The 15,502-nt window shown below is 42.8% G+C and overlaps 1 protein-coding gene across 1 annotated transcript in view; it reads right to left on the bottom strand.

Annotated features, from left to right (window-relative positions):
* Window positions 1-4,336: 4,336 nt before the first annotated feature.
* The window catches only part of LOC124031413 (calcium/calmodulin-dependent protein kinase type 1-like), a 94,568-nt gene continuing 83,402 nt past the window's right edge, over window positions 4,337-15,502 (bottom strand). Inside the window, exons 3-12 of the mRNA XM_046342625.1 lie at window positions 14,024-14,155; window positions 11,597-11,671; window positions 10,659-10,797; window positions 10,025-10,151; window positions 9,674-9,749; window positions 9,412-9,524; window positions 8,860-8,938; window positions 8,527-8,614; window positions 8,185-8,332; window positions 4,337-7,812 (exon numbers count right to left, since the gene is read on the bottom strand). Of these exons, the coding sequence (XP_046198581.1) occupies window positions 7,709-7,812; window positions 8,185-8,332; window positions 8,527-8,614; window positions 8,860-8,938; window positions 9,412-9,524; window positions 9,674-9,749; window positions 10,025-10,151; window positions 10,659-10,797; window positions 11,597-11,671; window positions 14,024-14,155 (1,081 nt within the window). The 3' untranslated portion in view covers window positions 4,337-7,708. The remainder of the gene's footprint in view (window positions 7,813-8,184; window positions 8,333-8,526; window positions 8,615-8,859; window positions 8,939-9,411; window positions 9,525-9,673; window positions 9,750-10,024; window positions 10,152-10,658; window positions 10,798-11,596; window positions 11,672-14,023; window positions 14,156-15,502) is intronic.

The raw sequence follows: 15,502 nt of genomic DNA, 5'->3' as shown, positions 1-15,502 counted from the left end.
CAAACAGTGGGTCGTCTGTCTGGCCTGCCTTTGTGAGCGCTGATCGGTTCGGTTCTGGGAAACTCTCCCTTTCCTCTCTCTACATCACCAGTAAAAGCTCCCCATGAAAAAAGGTCTGAATGGCCTGTAGACACAGAACAATGTGAAGACAAAGTAATGGAAGGATTCTGTGTGGGCTAGGGTTATTTAAACACAGATATCGTAAATTAAGATGGATGTGACTGTAAACGACAGAGAATGTTTGTTACTGTCTAACGTGTTTGTCACAGAGGAAACATCATGTCAAGATTAAAGTATTATAACTAATTACATTTGGCATTTGCTGTTGATTTACACTATACTAAATGTGCACATTTTAAAAGGTATTTGCATGACAGCTAAATGTGTTTGTGTGTACATATTGTATGTATATGTGTGTATAACCCAGCTTGTCCAATCAATGAGAAGGTCTGAAATTCCATTCTCTCTCTGGTCCTTTCATCCATTGTTGCAATGGAAGCATTCTGAGAAGAATCGCATTCTAAAGACTACGGGTACGGAAAAAAACACTCATTCATAATTCTCTTTCTAACCCTCTCTTTCCATGCTCTCTTCATAACCTCAATTTTTCCCCTCTATTTCTGACACTCACTTGGGAACTCTGGGCTGTCTGTTTGCCTGTATGTGAGAGTTTTGTAATAATTCCAGTTTTCATAGAGTCGGGTTTCAAACCTGTCAGTAATACAAATAGCATGTGTCAAGTGTCTGGCAGGGTTTGATTTACTCTGATGGGACATGGACCCCTGAAAGTGGAAAAATAACCCATTCTCCTGCGCCCACTCTCTCTCTCATCCATCTGTTTAGACTGCAACAAGTAGTTTGATAGATGGTTTCTGTTAGATTTACCAGCAAACATCCGCCTGCAGACAGATAGACTAGAATGTAAGCAGGTTGAAAGATAAATGTGTAGACTGACAGACATACTCATCATAACAGACAGGCAGGCAGATAGACCGATAGAGAGACAGTTCACACATTTTCCCAACTCCCTATTCTCCTTTCAGAAACCTACTTGTAAAGGTTCTGGATTTATTTTGGATCCAACATCGGACTGCTGACAGTATCTAGGCCAATTTAATATTTTTGGTCTATAGAAAAATGAAGAGGCGCATTTATTATAATGAGAGGTTTTCCGTTCACAAGCCAGCCTTTTTCACTGTTGCTCTGGCACCTTGCGGAGCATAATGTTCCAGGTTTCGGACCAGGAACCCATCTCATCTGTATATACTGTTTTCCATACTATTCTACTGTATCTTAGTCCGTTCCGCTCTGACATCGCTCGTCCATATGTATATAGTCTTAATTCATTCCTACTTAGATTTGTGTGTATTGGGCATAGAGTATGTTGTGATATTTGTTAGATATTACTTGTTAGATATTAATGCACTGTAGGAGCTAGAAGCACAAGCATTTCACTAGACACACAATAACATCTGCTAAGCACGCGTATGTGACCAATACAATTTGATTTGACTTGATTTGAAAACATGACCTTGTCCTGTTCGACGGCCCTGTGAACACACACTGGACACACCCCGTGGTGACTTCATAGTACCCTCTGGGGAACTGAGGAGGCGTGACTGCGCTCTAACCAACCTCTATAAAATAAGCATAAGATATTTGATTGATGGGTCAGTGAAGTAACTATACATTTGCATATTTAGGATTACAGTTATGGTGGTAGAGATAGAAATATAGAACCAGTGCCCAGGCACTTTCAGTCCCCAAGTGTAGATGGACACAGGGGGCACATGTAACTCCCGGCACCGCTGGCAGACACGGACCCAATGTGGTGCTGACGACAGGCGTATGGGCAGTTAGAAGGACATGGTGTGTGTGTGTGTGTGTGTGTGTGTGTGTGTGTGTGTGTGTGTGTGTGTGTGTGTGTGTGTGTGTGTGTGTGTGTGTGTGTGTGTGTGTGTGTGTGTGTGTGTGTGTGCACACCATGAAACATATCATATATTCCAATAAACTCCAGTCTCAGGCCTTTGACATACTCTGAGCAAGATTGTCACGTTCTGACCATAGTTCTGTTATTTTATTCTTTGTTTTAGTATGGTCAGGGTGTGAGTTGGGGTGGGCAGTCTATGTTTGGTTTCTGTGTTCGGTATGGTTCTCAATCAGAGGCAGGTGTCGTTAGTAGTCTCTGATTGAGAATCATACTTAGGTAGCCTGGGTTTCACATTTGGTTTGTGGGTGTTTGTTTTCCGAGTCAGTGTTGGGTGCCACACGGAACTGTTTCGTTGATGCACGTTAGTTTGTTTTGTTCTAGTGTTCTGTTGTTTTTCGTATTAAACATAATGGACACATACCACTCTGCGTTTTGGTCCGATCCTTACTCCTCCTCAAACGAAGAGGACGATACCCGTTGCAAAGATAACCTTGGATATTGAATAGTAACAGTTTAATATAGAAGCAATAAAGGCCTAGTGAGCTAATTTTGTGAGAGAAAAATAACATTATTTATCAGCAACACTACTTCCCATGGCTATGAATGAGTGGTGATTGGTCAGAGTTTATATGAGGTCCAAGGTCAAATTCTCAGGTCAAATCTTCAGTCCATCAGGTCAGCAGGTGAAACCAAACACATTTCCCATGGGCTTACACTATGGTGATAAAGTATTCCCTGTTAGAAAAGGTTTTAGGACTCTACTAACGAAAGAACAAGGGAGGGAGCTGAGGGCTTTCAAATAGATTGTGTCACTCCAAAACCCCAACCGTGAGATCCTGTCTGAACAGTAGAAGATTCAAGAGGAAGTCTTAACTGGATATATCCAAATGTTAAATGGGGAACTGGGAGGTGGGGCAGCCCTATTGTGGGGGTTAGGGTTAGGATGTGGACATGAAGCTAGGGTAAGAGTTAAGTTTATGTCTAGGGTTAATGCAGAGGGTACAATGTATTAAAGACCAATGGAGGGATCGGAGAGAGTCCTAGCAAGGGCTTAGGAGCTTTACTTTTATTGTCCCTATTGGTCAGGTTGGAACTAGGGCAGGTGAGGTGGCCTCTGTTTCTCTCTTCCTCTCAGTCTCTCTTGTTGTCAATCTCTCTCTCTCTCCCAGACAGGAGGAATGCTGGGTAAATGAGGCTGTGGTGAGATGAGGCAGGGGAAGACTACTGCAGATAGACAGGAGGAGTCTGGCAGTCTCAGAAGATAACTCACAGGGAAGGAATTATGGTGGTATTGCCAGGAAAATTTTACTGATTGAAAATAGAGAGTGGGGCGATGTGGATTTGTATTCATTTTTAACCTTTTATTTAACTAGGCAAGTGAGTTAAGAACAACTTCTTATTTTCAATGACTGCCTAGGAACAGTGGGTTAACTGCCTTATTCAGGGGCAGAACGATGATGAAGGTGAGAGAGTGGAAAGATGCAGAGAGGTAATGATTGTTACGCAGAGATGTAGGGTTAGGGTGAGACCAAGGTTCTACCCAAGGTTCTCTCTTCCCTAGGGGGCCATTGAGCAGTTTGCATTATCTGAAAATGAAATAGATTTGTTGAATTATCAATTGATTTTGCTGAGTCACCCCCCTAACTCTCCTTCCTTCTTCTCTCCTTACTCTCATCATGCCTCTGTACTTCAGATTCAGCTTCCCAGGTGACATTAATCTAGGGTTTTAATCCAAGCCACCAAGTCTCCCCATCCCTTTAAAGGGGGAGAGATATGTGTTTCAGAAGGCTGAGGTTAGTGGGGTATAAACCACTAACATCTGAGGGAAAGTTACATTGCTGGTAGTTATGCAGGAAACCTGAACATCCAAACAGCAAAGAAAGAATATATAATAACGGAGTGCGTACTGGCAGAGAAGTCAGGCGCAGGAGAGCGAAAACTGATTTACAACGGTGTCGTTCCATAAACATAAAAACCACCGTAAACAGAATAATCAATGAATGGGTCAAACAAAACCCAGTATCCACCAGCATAACGTACACAAGCACCACAAGAAACAATTCCGGACAAGGACCTGGGGGAAACAGAGGGTTAAATACACAACATGTAACTGATGGAATTGAAACCAGGTGTGAGGGAAGACGAGACGAAACCAATGGAAAATGAAAGGTGGATCGGCGATGGCTAGAAGGCCGGTGACGTCGACTGCCGAACGCCGCCCGAACCAGGAGAGGGACCGATTTCGGCGGAAGTCGTGACAGTGAGTGAAACTTGAATGAATTCACTATCCTGGTACACTTTTTCTGCAACAACAGGATCATATCAGACTTTTAGGACACAGCCTGAGTATCAAGTTGGACTTCAAAGACCAATAAGCTGTAAAGCAGGACACAGTTAGACAGACAATGCATAGACAGAGTAGTTTTAATATACCTTCAGTTTACAAATCAGTTCAAAGTACAGTACAAATAATTAGCTTTGATACTTAACAATACTCCGCAGTTAATATTCAATAGCTCACGATGCATTGCATCCATGCATTAGTATAGTAGCTTTTACAAAAAAATACTATATTATATACTTCACTATGCATACACATTTTCATTTATATAATTTACTTCCAATAAAAAACATAAAGAACAGAAAATATAACTAAATACACTTTTCTTATCAAAGGACTTGTTCAGATTGTTAATTTGGAGTAAGCAAATGTCAGTGTAAACTCATCAAATAACCATCACCTATTTAGATACAGTGAAGCCCTTCATATACATTTTGAATACAGAACGTTCACCACTTGAGGTAAGGCTAGAATGCCTTCTTGTGATGTGCAAATGTGACAATATCGTCCTCTCTAAAATACCTCTAGTCTCCATCTACTATTCGGCTACAAGAAACTACTAAACTATGCCTAACTCTATCCTCTAGAACTGTCTGTTTCTATTCCTTCACCTCTCTCTATCCCTCCTTCTCATCTCTCAGTCTCCCTCTCTCTTTATTTCTCTCTAATCAGAATGAATGGGTTAAAGCCCTGGGCAGTGGACATAGAGGGTTACCTGCCTCCTCCAATCTGCCCACCCTTGTTCAGACACTCTACCCTCACACACTCTAGGGACATTTTCACTCTACCACAAACAACTTCACTATCCAAACAAATTAGTGGAGATCAAATAGAAGATAAAGCCAATAATACATTTTAAAGAATTACTCACAATTGTGACTGTTAGTCACACTTGAAGATATGACAACTTGCACTGCCCTTGTCTGTGTCCACACAAATGGCACTCACTATTACCGTAGTTTAACAAAGGAAACAATCATGGAATCAAACGATACATTCAGGGGGAAAGCTAGGGTTGGAGAAGTTAGCCTCTCTTTTCATTTTCAGAACATCACTGAGCAGAAAGAGATCAGTCCCTGTCCTCCACTATATCTGGAAGACCTCAACATGTAGTCAGTCTCATTGGTTTCCAACATGTCAATCTCAGCTCATGAAAGCAAATGTGGGCACCTTTTTAGTGATTAGCCATTAACACTGTACTAATTTGACTTGAAAGTCATTCCTTAATGAAAATGGCACTACTCTTTGTTTAATGAATGTCTCTTTAAAAAAATAACTGACGGGGCATTGGGCAGAGTAGACCATTGGGTACACAACATTGAGAGCAAGACTCAATCAAAAGGTCTATGTTGTGACAGCTCAATATCAACAAGCGGAACAGCACAGCCATTGATCAGAATTTAGAGCCAACACACTACACAAAAGCCACTGAAACAGTAAACGTCAAGGCAAATTTGCGTCAATCATTTAGCTTTGAATGCAATGCAGGCTATGGCAAGTAGGTCTGTAGAGTCAATGCCTGTGTGTTGGACTAGCTAGAGTGAGGACAAAGAGGATGTCCCTCTACCCTCTAGTCTCATGTCGCCACACATCCAAGTCCTGTCCACTTGGCTATTGAAATGAACGTGAAAAAGTCCTAAATCTTACTTACAGTAGGAGCTTACAACCCACTGGACTGAACTGGTAATTTAAACACATTGTACCCTTCTCATCAGAGAATTCAATCAAGTCAGTATGTGTTTATTAAAAGTGCGAGCATTATATGGCAGCTAATTTGAGTACAGTAAATGTATGAAGATGATGGATTGAATGCAAACTGAACTGTTGAAAAAACAAAGGAACAATAACAAATGAGTAAAGTGAAATTCTTTGATATAAAATCCTGCATTCTCTTTTAGGTAACCAAAAGAATGTTCTAAATGACCTTATAAACTGGGTGGTTCAAGCCCTGAATGCTGATTGGCTGACAGCTATGGTATATCAGACCGTATATCATGTGTATGACAAAAGGTTTATTTTTACTACTCTAATTACCTTGGTAAGCAATAAGGCACCTCGGGGGTTTGTGGTATACTGTATGGCCAATATACCAGGGCTAAGGGCTGTATCCAGGCACTCCACGTTGCATCGTGCTTAAGAACAGCCCATAGCTGCGGTATATTGGCCGTATACCACACCCACTTGTGCCTTCTTGCTTAATTATGATGAGTGAGAGAGAAGAAATGATGAGGTGAGACAATGAGATGTATACTTACATTCTTTAATTCAAGTTCTCTCTGTACAGATACAAAGGCTTGAAAAAATGAAGTATTAACTAGTACTAAGAGGAATGGCTGTGTATGTAAGTCTATCTCCAGGGTATTACACTTCTCAACTGGAAAAGCGATCTGGACAGATCTGGACCGAGGTGAAAGTCTGTATTTAACGATAGAATTGCCACATTGAAATATATACAAACATACAACGATAGAAATGAAATAGCCGCTAATGCTCCTTCAACTGTGCAGAGATATAGAGATGTATCTTCAGATTTCTAAAAGCCACCAGAAAATAAACATTTGACACTGTTCTAAAGGCAGCATAGAGAAGAAGTCCCTGTGCTGAATTTGCTCAAATCAGAAAGCATTATTCTGTTACAAGCCTGTGGTGGGAGCACAACCACAAACTTACAGTTGTGAAACACATCCATGCTGAGACAAAAAATAAGAAAGAACAGATCTAGCTAAATGCTGGGTCTACTGTATACTAGCCCAATGGATGGAGTATTCTCACATTGATTATCCAGATGTGGTATTAGGTGAATGCTTCTAGGGCTACATTTATATATAAAAAGAATATGAAGATACAACAAAGCCATACAAATGTTATGCTGAATGACTAAATTCATTAAGGTCATAAAGATGTGTATCTGCAGTACAGGAACTCTAACATAATGATTACCACCATACACGATTTTGCAATAGACTCGTCACGCTATAAAACACCTGCCGCCAACATGCAAGGGGACCTGTCACCTCATCATGCAGAAATCATCCATGGATTCTGTCAAAGTGGAAAGACAATGGAGATAGAAGACACCACGCACATAAATGCAGAGATATAAAAAGCAGACGCACATTTTAAAAGGATGAGTAAAACCCTGTCCAAGCTCTGTCCCGCTTCCAAAATATATGAGCCAGGATTATTCTGGGCACCATACCTCTTTCTCAATGTTCTCCTCCTTTCCTTTCCTCTACCCTCTCATCTCATCCCCCGCTCTCACCCAATCCGTTCAAATGACCTCCTCTGTGACATCGAGACCCTCCTCCCCACCCTGGATTCATAACCTGCCTGCCCCTCCTGGTGGCGGGTCGCTGGAACAACTCTGTATTTCTCTGGTCTCCAGAGGTAAATGGGAAAGTCATTGGTTGGCCTCGCGTGGCCTGGGTGTGCAGGGATCAGACCCGGCTGGTTGGATGGCAGCGGTAGGTGCAGTTGGAGAGGTGGTCGCGCTCCGCCCCCCCATCAGCACTCTGGGAGCAGCCCCCCTCACACGGAGACTCTGGAACACAGAGAGAGAGAGAGAGAGAGCGAGAGAGAGGATCACCACACATAGATCTGAAAACTCTTCTCCACTATAAATCTGCCGTTTTATTAGCCTTTTTCAGCCTGGACACTAGGCAAGGATTACATATCAAAGTGTTACTGAGTGAGACAGTGTTTTGAGACGTGCGTAATGGGGACTGGGACTGGTTATTTTCTGGAAACATACTGTACCTAGCAACAAGACCCACTGGGGATGAATGAACAAAACAGAACAGCAAAATGAAGTATTTTTCACAATATCAAGTCGTGTCTCCACAGATTTGAATACGTTTTGCTCCACTTGAATAGTCCTAACTTGTGTGGTGTGGCGGTGCTTTGACCCACTGACCAGTGGTGTCCTCTGTTTCTGTGGCCTCAGACAGCAGCAGGTGGGCTCTGAGAGGGCTGGGCAAGGTGGTCTGACTGGCGGCCTCCTGACTGGTGCCCAGCTGCAGACGCCTCATGTGACGCACCACCGCCGTGGCGTTAAACGCTTGCTGCGGGGCAGAACATTTCAATTAAAGATCAGAATTTTGAAAAGTGATACATGATAAACGCCATAACAACTTTACTGACTTAATAATAGTCCGCTGAATACTGCAGGATCTTTAGTATTCTATTAATATACTAATCACAGCACACCAGCAAAAATGTATTTGCATTTTGACGAGGACCAAAAAGAGTAACTCACCCTCCACTTGCTCTTGGCAAAGTTCTTCCTGATCTGAGCACTGACAGACTCATGGATGTTCTTATCTAGAGCGGTGTCACCAGCGATCCTGAGGGACAGAGAAAGACATGAGGGGACAACTTCTGCTGGTTGTCACAAGAACAGGTGAACGCTTGGCAAAAGTACACATTTAGTCGATTATTCTCGACATGATAAAGTCGCGTTGTGTGTGTGTGTGTGTGTGTGTGTGTGTGTGTGTGTGTGTGTGTGTGTGTGTGTGTGTGTGTGTGTGTGTGTGTGTGTGTGTGTGTGTGTGTGTGTGTGTGTTGTGACGGAGAAGATGGTGTTCACTACCAGGGGTGCTGCAGAGCCTGGTCACATGTGTAGCGTATCCTGGGGTCCTTCTCCATCAAGTGGACTATGAAGTCTTTGGCTGAAAACACAGAATGAAAAGTCATATATTTAACTCAATGCAATGTTTAAAAAAAAACATACATTAGATCTAATGATGCTACTTACACAGAATAAAAAGGTAGCTGATGCAGAAAATGACTCCTAGGCTACTACAGTAAAAGGAGCTTCACTGCAGCAGAAACACTGTCCAGACTGACTTGACAGTAAAATACATAAACTGGCCATGTGCCTTTGGCCTGACTTCAGAAACTCCCCACAGGACTATGTACTGTACCATGACCCCCAGAGCTCTATGTAATGGTGATCTCACAGGGCCTCAGTGATTGTTCTATGGCCAGTGAGTGTATTATGGTTAATCCCATCACACACACACACTGACAGCTTGGCAGGAACACTCAAACCATAACAAACCCCAGACCAAGGTAAGTCATTTACAATAATATGAAACTGCTGACAAACAGAACTAATAATGACAACATAGGTCTACTGGACCTGAGTCAGAGATATCGTCCCAGTAAGGAGAGTCAAACTCATATTCAGCCTTCAGAATCTGCTCAAAAAGCTTGGCGTCGTTCTCGTCATAGAACGGAGGGTATCCACACAAACTGCGTCAGAATAAAGAGCACAAAGGCATCATGTGAGAGTTAGGGAATGAGTTGATTGTTGAAAATAATGAAGTGGATACTAGGGTAACACAGTAAGACTGGTAGGAGAAAGACTAAAGTGAAAGAGCCACTCCAACCCCATGACTCACAGGATGTAGGCGATGACACCGATTGACCAACAGTCCACCGCCTTGCTGTAGGGTTTCTGGGCCAATACTTCAGGGGCTGCCAACGATAAGAGAGCAGTGTTTTCATCAGCATCATTACACATCTAGCCTGACATGATCACTGGGTGTGCGCTTGCTCTCAAAACAGAGGGCTCTTTTCAATCTGTATTGCTGAAGCGATTGTAGCGCTATAAATGTAAAGGTCATTTCCTATTGAACCGTTTACAGTGAGTGCAGTCTCCGCTAACGCGGGAACAATGCCTTTTAATTTAAACCATAGACATAGACAGACACACACAAAGGCATGTACTGATCAGTACCAGTCCTCCTTACCCACGTATCCTGGTGTTCCGCAGGCTGTGGACATGACACTTCCAGATCCCTCGATCTTCGACAGGCCAAAGTCACTGATCATGATCTTAGAGTCCTCTTCCATACTGTCGTACAGAAGGTTCTCCGGCTGGAAAAGAAGACAGAGCAGAGCATTCAATCAACTTTATTGTTCACTAACATTTTATAAACAGACACACACAAACTGGGGAAATAATTTGTTATTCAAACTAATGATCAATCAGTTTACACGCTGCTGAACTGCCTGTAAACAAATGATCTCATTAGAGGAGTAAAGATAATTAATCTAATTTAAAAGGCACTAAAGAATGATTGGGACAAAGGCATCATGTGCCTAGGCAACAAACATGTTCCATACTATAAGGTCACCCTTAAACCTCTAGTAATTAGTAATACACTAATCGCAAAATAGTAAAATGGTTGAAATTCAAAGTTGCAATTTTCATAGCACACCTGGTGTCTTCATCTTATAGAGTGGCTATCATACATCCAGTATTGTGACTATTCAGTCATTGGACAGAAAGAAGAAGGTAAATGACTCCAGTGTTAAACACTGAAATCTCCTCTTTCACTGTCATACACACCACCTGACCCTTGACCCCTAACCCAGGCTCACCTTCAGGTCGCGGTGTACGATGCCCATGTCATGGAGGTATTTGACAGCGTCCAGGATCTGCTGGATGAGCTTGCTGGCATCTTTTTCTGTGTAAAAGCCCTTCTCCACTATCCTGTCAAACAGCTCCCCACCAGACACCCTGGAAAGAGAGGAGGAAGGCGTCTGACATACACCTGCTAAGTATGTTCATCTAACTTCCTGCTATATGCCTACATCACCACTAGGTGGAGGCATTGCTTCTTCCTAGATGAACCCACCACTGCTCTCTGTGTATCAGCTCTAACAACAAGCTAAAGCCATGTCATGCTGCCTCCCAGAGAGAGGGGGAGAGAGAGAGAGAGAGAGAGAGAGAGAGAGAGAGAGAGAGAGAGAGAGAGAGAGAGAGAGAGAGAGAGAGAGAGAGAGAGAGAGAGAGAGAGAGAGAGAGAGAGGGGACAGAGAAAAAGAGTGAGAGAGAGAGAGAGAGAGAGAGAGAGAGAGAGAGAGAGAGAGAGAGAGAGAGAGAGAGAGAGAGAGAGAGAGAGAGAGAGAGAGAGAGAGAGAAAGAGGAGGGAAGGAAGGGGGGAAGAAGGAGAATGCCCTTACGGCAGTGTTGCTAAAGTGAACCCCCCCCCTTCATCTCACCACCCACTGTTTTCAACAGTAAAAGCAATCTCTATCTCTCTCACATACCATTCCTTCTCTTCTCTGTGTGTGTGTGTGGGGGGGGGGCAGTCTGTGACTTGACTTCTGTTGGGATCAGGGAGTCTACTACACACACGCAAACACACATACATTGCAGAGGAATAATCTTAAAAGTTTTCAAACTGAAGGCTGCCTCTTCACAAGTCAGAGAGTGACTTGGTTGAGGGACAGAAAGGGGTAACATGAGTAGAAGGAGAACAGAGAGAGAGAAAAAGATAGAGGCAGGTCATAAAGCCAGCAGGATGATCACTCACAGCTGCATAACCAGGTAGAGGTGAGATTTACTCTCAAAGATGTCCTCCAGGGAGACAATGTTGGCATGTTTTAACCTAGAGGGAGAGAGATAGAGAGAGAGAGAAAGAGAGAAAAAGAGAGTCAAAGTCACAAACATTGAACATTACCATTAGAAATACAGAACTGTCTGAGATTACAATATGTATGATACTAATTATCACTAATATTAGTTTAAGCTGGAGCTAGAGTTGTGTTGCCAGTGTTGACTGTGTGGTGGCAGGCGTCTCTCTAATTGGTTGAGCAGTGTATTCTGACGCCCCCCTGAGAGTCATTGGCGTGGAGACAGAACAGAACACTGAGCAGGTGAGTCACGGCTCTGGAGGTGGCTTTCTTCCATCATCCCCATGCTGCCCACCTACAACACTTCACCTTACACTCAAAGACTGAGAAAGACTGTTTACATACACGCACACCCCAGACACGCACATACACATACACACTCACTACTCACGCACTCACTCACTCTCTCTCACTCAGACACTCCTCACAATCTTCTTTACTGTCATTTTTCAACCTTTGGTTTGAGCTCAGCTTGAGTGTAGGAGCCATGAATTGGGGTAGAAAGCTAACAATGCTCCAACACAAGGCCAAATCCTCCTATGACTACAACAGAGTAGCTCCTCTATCAATAGGTGTCTCTCTCTCTACACCAAAGTATCATGGCACAGCGCAGGTAGAATACATTACTTTCCCCTTAAGCTACTGATAGTCCATCCATCTGTGTCACTACATTTTGAGATGGCAGGCACCCCTGTGATGACAGACACTTGTCACACTGGCACTGCTCGGAGAGAGGCCAAAACAAAAATGGACCGCACCGCAGTATCAATTTTGTATCACGTGTGTTCCTATGCCCTGTCTGAAACATAATCACAACAGATTATCATTGGCAGGGATCCAACTGAGACAAGAGGGAGATTATAAAAGCCTTTCAATTTCATTATGGTCTCTGTAAAGTGTTTCATTGAGTTGAGAGAGTGAGCAGAGGTAATGAATTGCTCCATGCAGGGGCTGACTAATGGTTTTGTGCAGGACTCTGGGGGAATACATGCAGTACAGTACAGTAGGCTAAACTATAGTAGAGTAAGGGAAGTTAGCGGCACAGCCCCTTCAACAGCTATAAAGGGTTATCCTTATCTCTCTCTCTCTCAGTAAGAAGTAAGAAACTGTCCCTCTTATTTGTATAAACTTGATTAACACTTTGCCATGTGATGTTATAGATCTATGCGGGACCATGAAGAGGTTTGTAGGGGCTTGGGGTTGATTACAGACTGTTTACAGATAACTATCCACAACCCTTCCCACTGATACCAACTACCCACTATATTCTACACTGTTTTTTACTTTGTGCTGTCTGATGCAACTCTGGGTGACTCAGCAGCTTTGTCTTGTTTCATTGCCTTACTAGCCAAAATCCTTGCTCCAGCCAAACGCTATGCCACGCCCACAGACTTTAGTGTCTTTCCGCTATGAGTCTGGATCTGAGTACCTCCCCAACGATTTCTAGAACGCGAACACATTCTAACCATTCTGATTGGTCCCAGAAACTGATGGATGGGCCAGAGCCAGACCACAAAGCGGCATTTTGAAAATTTGTCAATGGCTTTGATACTCTGATTGGTTAGAGATGATCCGATCGCTGATGACTTTGTTTTGCATAACACCCTTAATTTTGACGTCACCACAAACGACTTCAACGATGGCAGCCTCGGACTGAAGTATGTAGCGAACATAGTGCAGAGGAAGAATTCATTTTGAGTTGTCAGACAAGTTGTTTCATGGGTGCTGTAGTGATGTCCTCTAACAGATGTTTTACACCGTCATTAAGAGGCAGCCATCTTGCCTTGAGTAATTGGGTAAACAGACAGACAGAGTTCAGAAACTCACTTCAGGTTTCTCTGACAGTTCATGACCTCATGGGAATACACTAATGGGAAGAGTAGGAGGCTGTGTCACTACTAGAAGAATGAGGTGATCTGCAATGAAAATGTTACAATTCTGGCTTAATTTGGCTTTTAGGAGTTTAAGGTCTCTCTCTGTATCTCTCTCTCTCTCTCTCTTTCTGTCTCTTTCCTTCTTTCTCTTTCTCTCTCCCTCACAATCTCTCTCTCATCCCCACATTCTCAGCTCTAGAAATATCCCTGTATATTCACTAGGCCTCTGTGTCTCATGTAACCCAGGTAACAAGAGCACTATAAATAGCTTAAGCCCCTCTAGTTTCATAGTTTCCGGCTTAGTCCGTAATTCCGCAGTTTTAAAGGGAGGTATTTTAACCAGACTGTCATTACTGCAACTGTAGTCACTATCTGTCTCAGAGTTAAATCACTTGCTCCCCTAACATCAATAAGCAACAAGGGCGTGTAAATGTGTGTGTGTTCATCACTCACTTGTGCAGGACAGCGATCTCATTTTCTATGCTGTTCTCTTTGCCTTCCAGGGCTTTCTTAGGGATGCATTTGATGGCCACCAGTTTCTGTGTCCTCTTCTCTTCCGCTAGGACCACCTCAGAGAAAGCCCCCCTGAAACACAAAGACAGGTCAGCCAAAGACATCACAGACCGCCAATCACATCTTATACACATCATTTTTCTCAGCAACCATTTTAATTGGTAATCCAGGCCATCCCTCCAAGAGACAACAGAAGAAACAAATCATTGTAAAAGCTTATGAACAGAAAGAATCCAGCTCTACAGTTGGAGTCCATTGTCCATTCAAACCATTCTAAATGTTACTAAGAGGCCTAGATACAAGAAAAGATGTTCTTAATTTCTCCTCTAAATGAATACTGAGGAAACTAGACATTTGCCTGGGAGGATATTGGTCGGCATTACTATGTACAGGTATATTATCAGTGCTCCAGTACCCATTCTGAAGTCAGTGGAGCAAGATCTGGAAAACCTCGCAATCTTGTCTCAACAAGCAGGGGTTACAAAATCGTTTTTTGCAATTTTACCCAAATAAAACAATTTTCTAGTCTCACTAGATAAAATATACTTTATTTCTGGCCAGATTCTAAAGCCACAGTTGGCCATGACCCAGGAGGCTTTTGCCATGATGCTGATGCATCATCTGGGAAACACCATAGGTCAACTCATGAGAGAGATAGACATAATGAAGAATGACAGAGAGAGTGGGAGAGTGAAAGAGTGAAAGAGAAAGAGAAAGAGAGAAAGTGAGAGAGAGAGAAAGTGAGAGAGAGAAAATGAGAAAGAGAGAAAGTGAGAGAGAGAAAGTGAGAGAGAGAGAAAGTGAATGAGAGAGTGAGGATGTTCCCCAATGATGGAAAAAGTTTGGGAAACACTGATCTAACTACTGTGGAAAAGGAACCCAGCTGCAACCCAAGGGGACTGGCCACAGCCCACCACTTAGGAAGCACTGTTCTAAACGGTTCATTATGATTCTGGGCCCAAATCTAGCCCTGCATCAGGGGGTGGGAGGTTACCAGTTCAAATTCCTCTCTAGAATCTGGGGCAGTTGCCATTCTGAACTATGAAGCCACCAGGAGGGACCAGACTAGAAATGGCAGAGAGGGCAAAAAAAAGACCAGTGATAATGACGATGATGGATGATGATAATGATAATGATGATCTCATAAGCTTGCCAGACTGTTTCAGGATTAGCCAGATCTATTGACAGTACCACACCCTCTCATGTGTCAATGAGTTCTGTTTACTCAGAAGATACGTAATTACAGACAGTAAACATGATCTAGTCTAAACAGTACATTTAGATGTATGACTGATAACAATGCCTTAGAAAAAAACATCTAGAAAGATGTAATCATCTATAAGTATTTCATAACCAAACAACATTGATCGCTCTGATTAAAGCAGAAAATCCTGAGGGATGTTAAGAAAACAAGTCTAT

The sequence above is a fragment of the Oncorhynchus gorbuscha genome, linkage group LG03 (genome assembly GCF_021184085.1).
Source record: "Oncorhynchus gorbuscha isolate QuinsamMale2020 ecotype Even-year linkage group LG03, OgorEven_v1.0, whole genome shotgun sequence".
In the NCBI taxonomy this organism is placed as follows: domain Eukaryota; kingdom Metazoa; phylum Chordata; class Actinopteri; order Salmoniformes; family Salmonidae; genus Oncorhynchus; species Oncorhynchus gorbuscha.
This window is presented reverse-complemented; position numbering and strand designations above follow the sequence as displayed.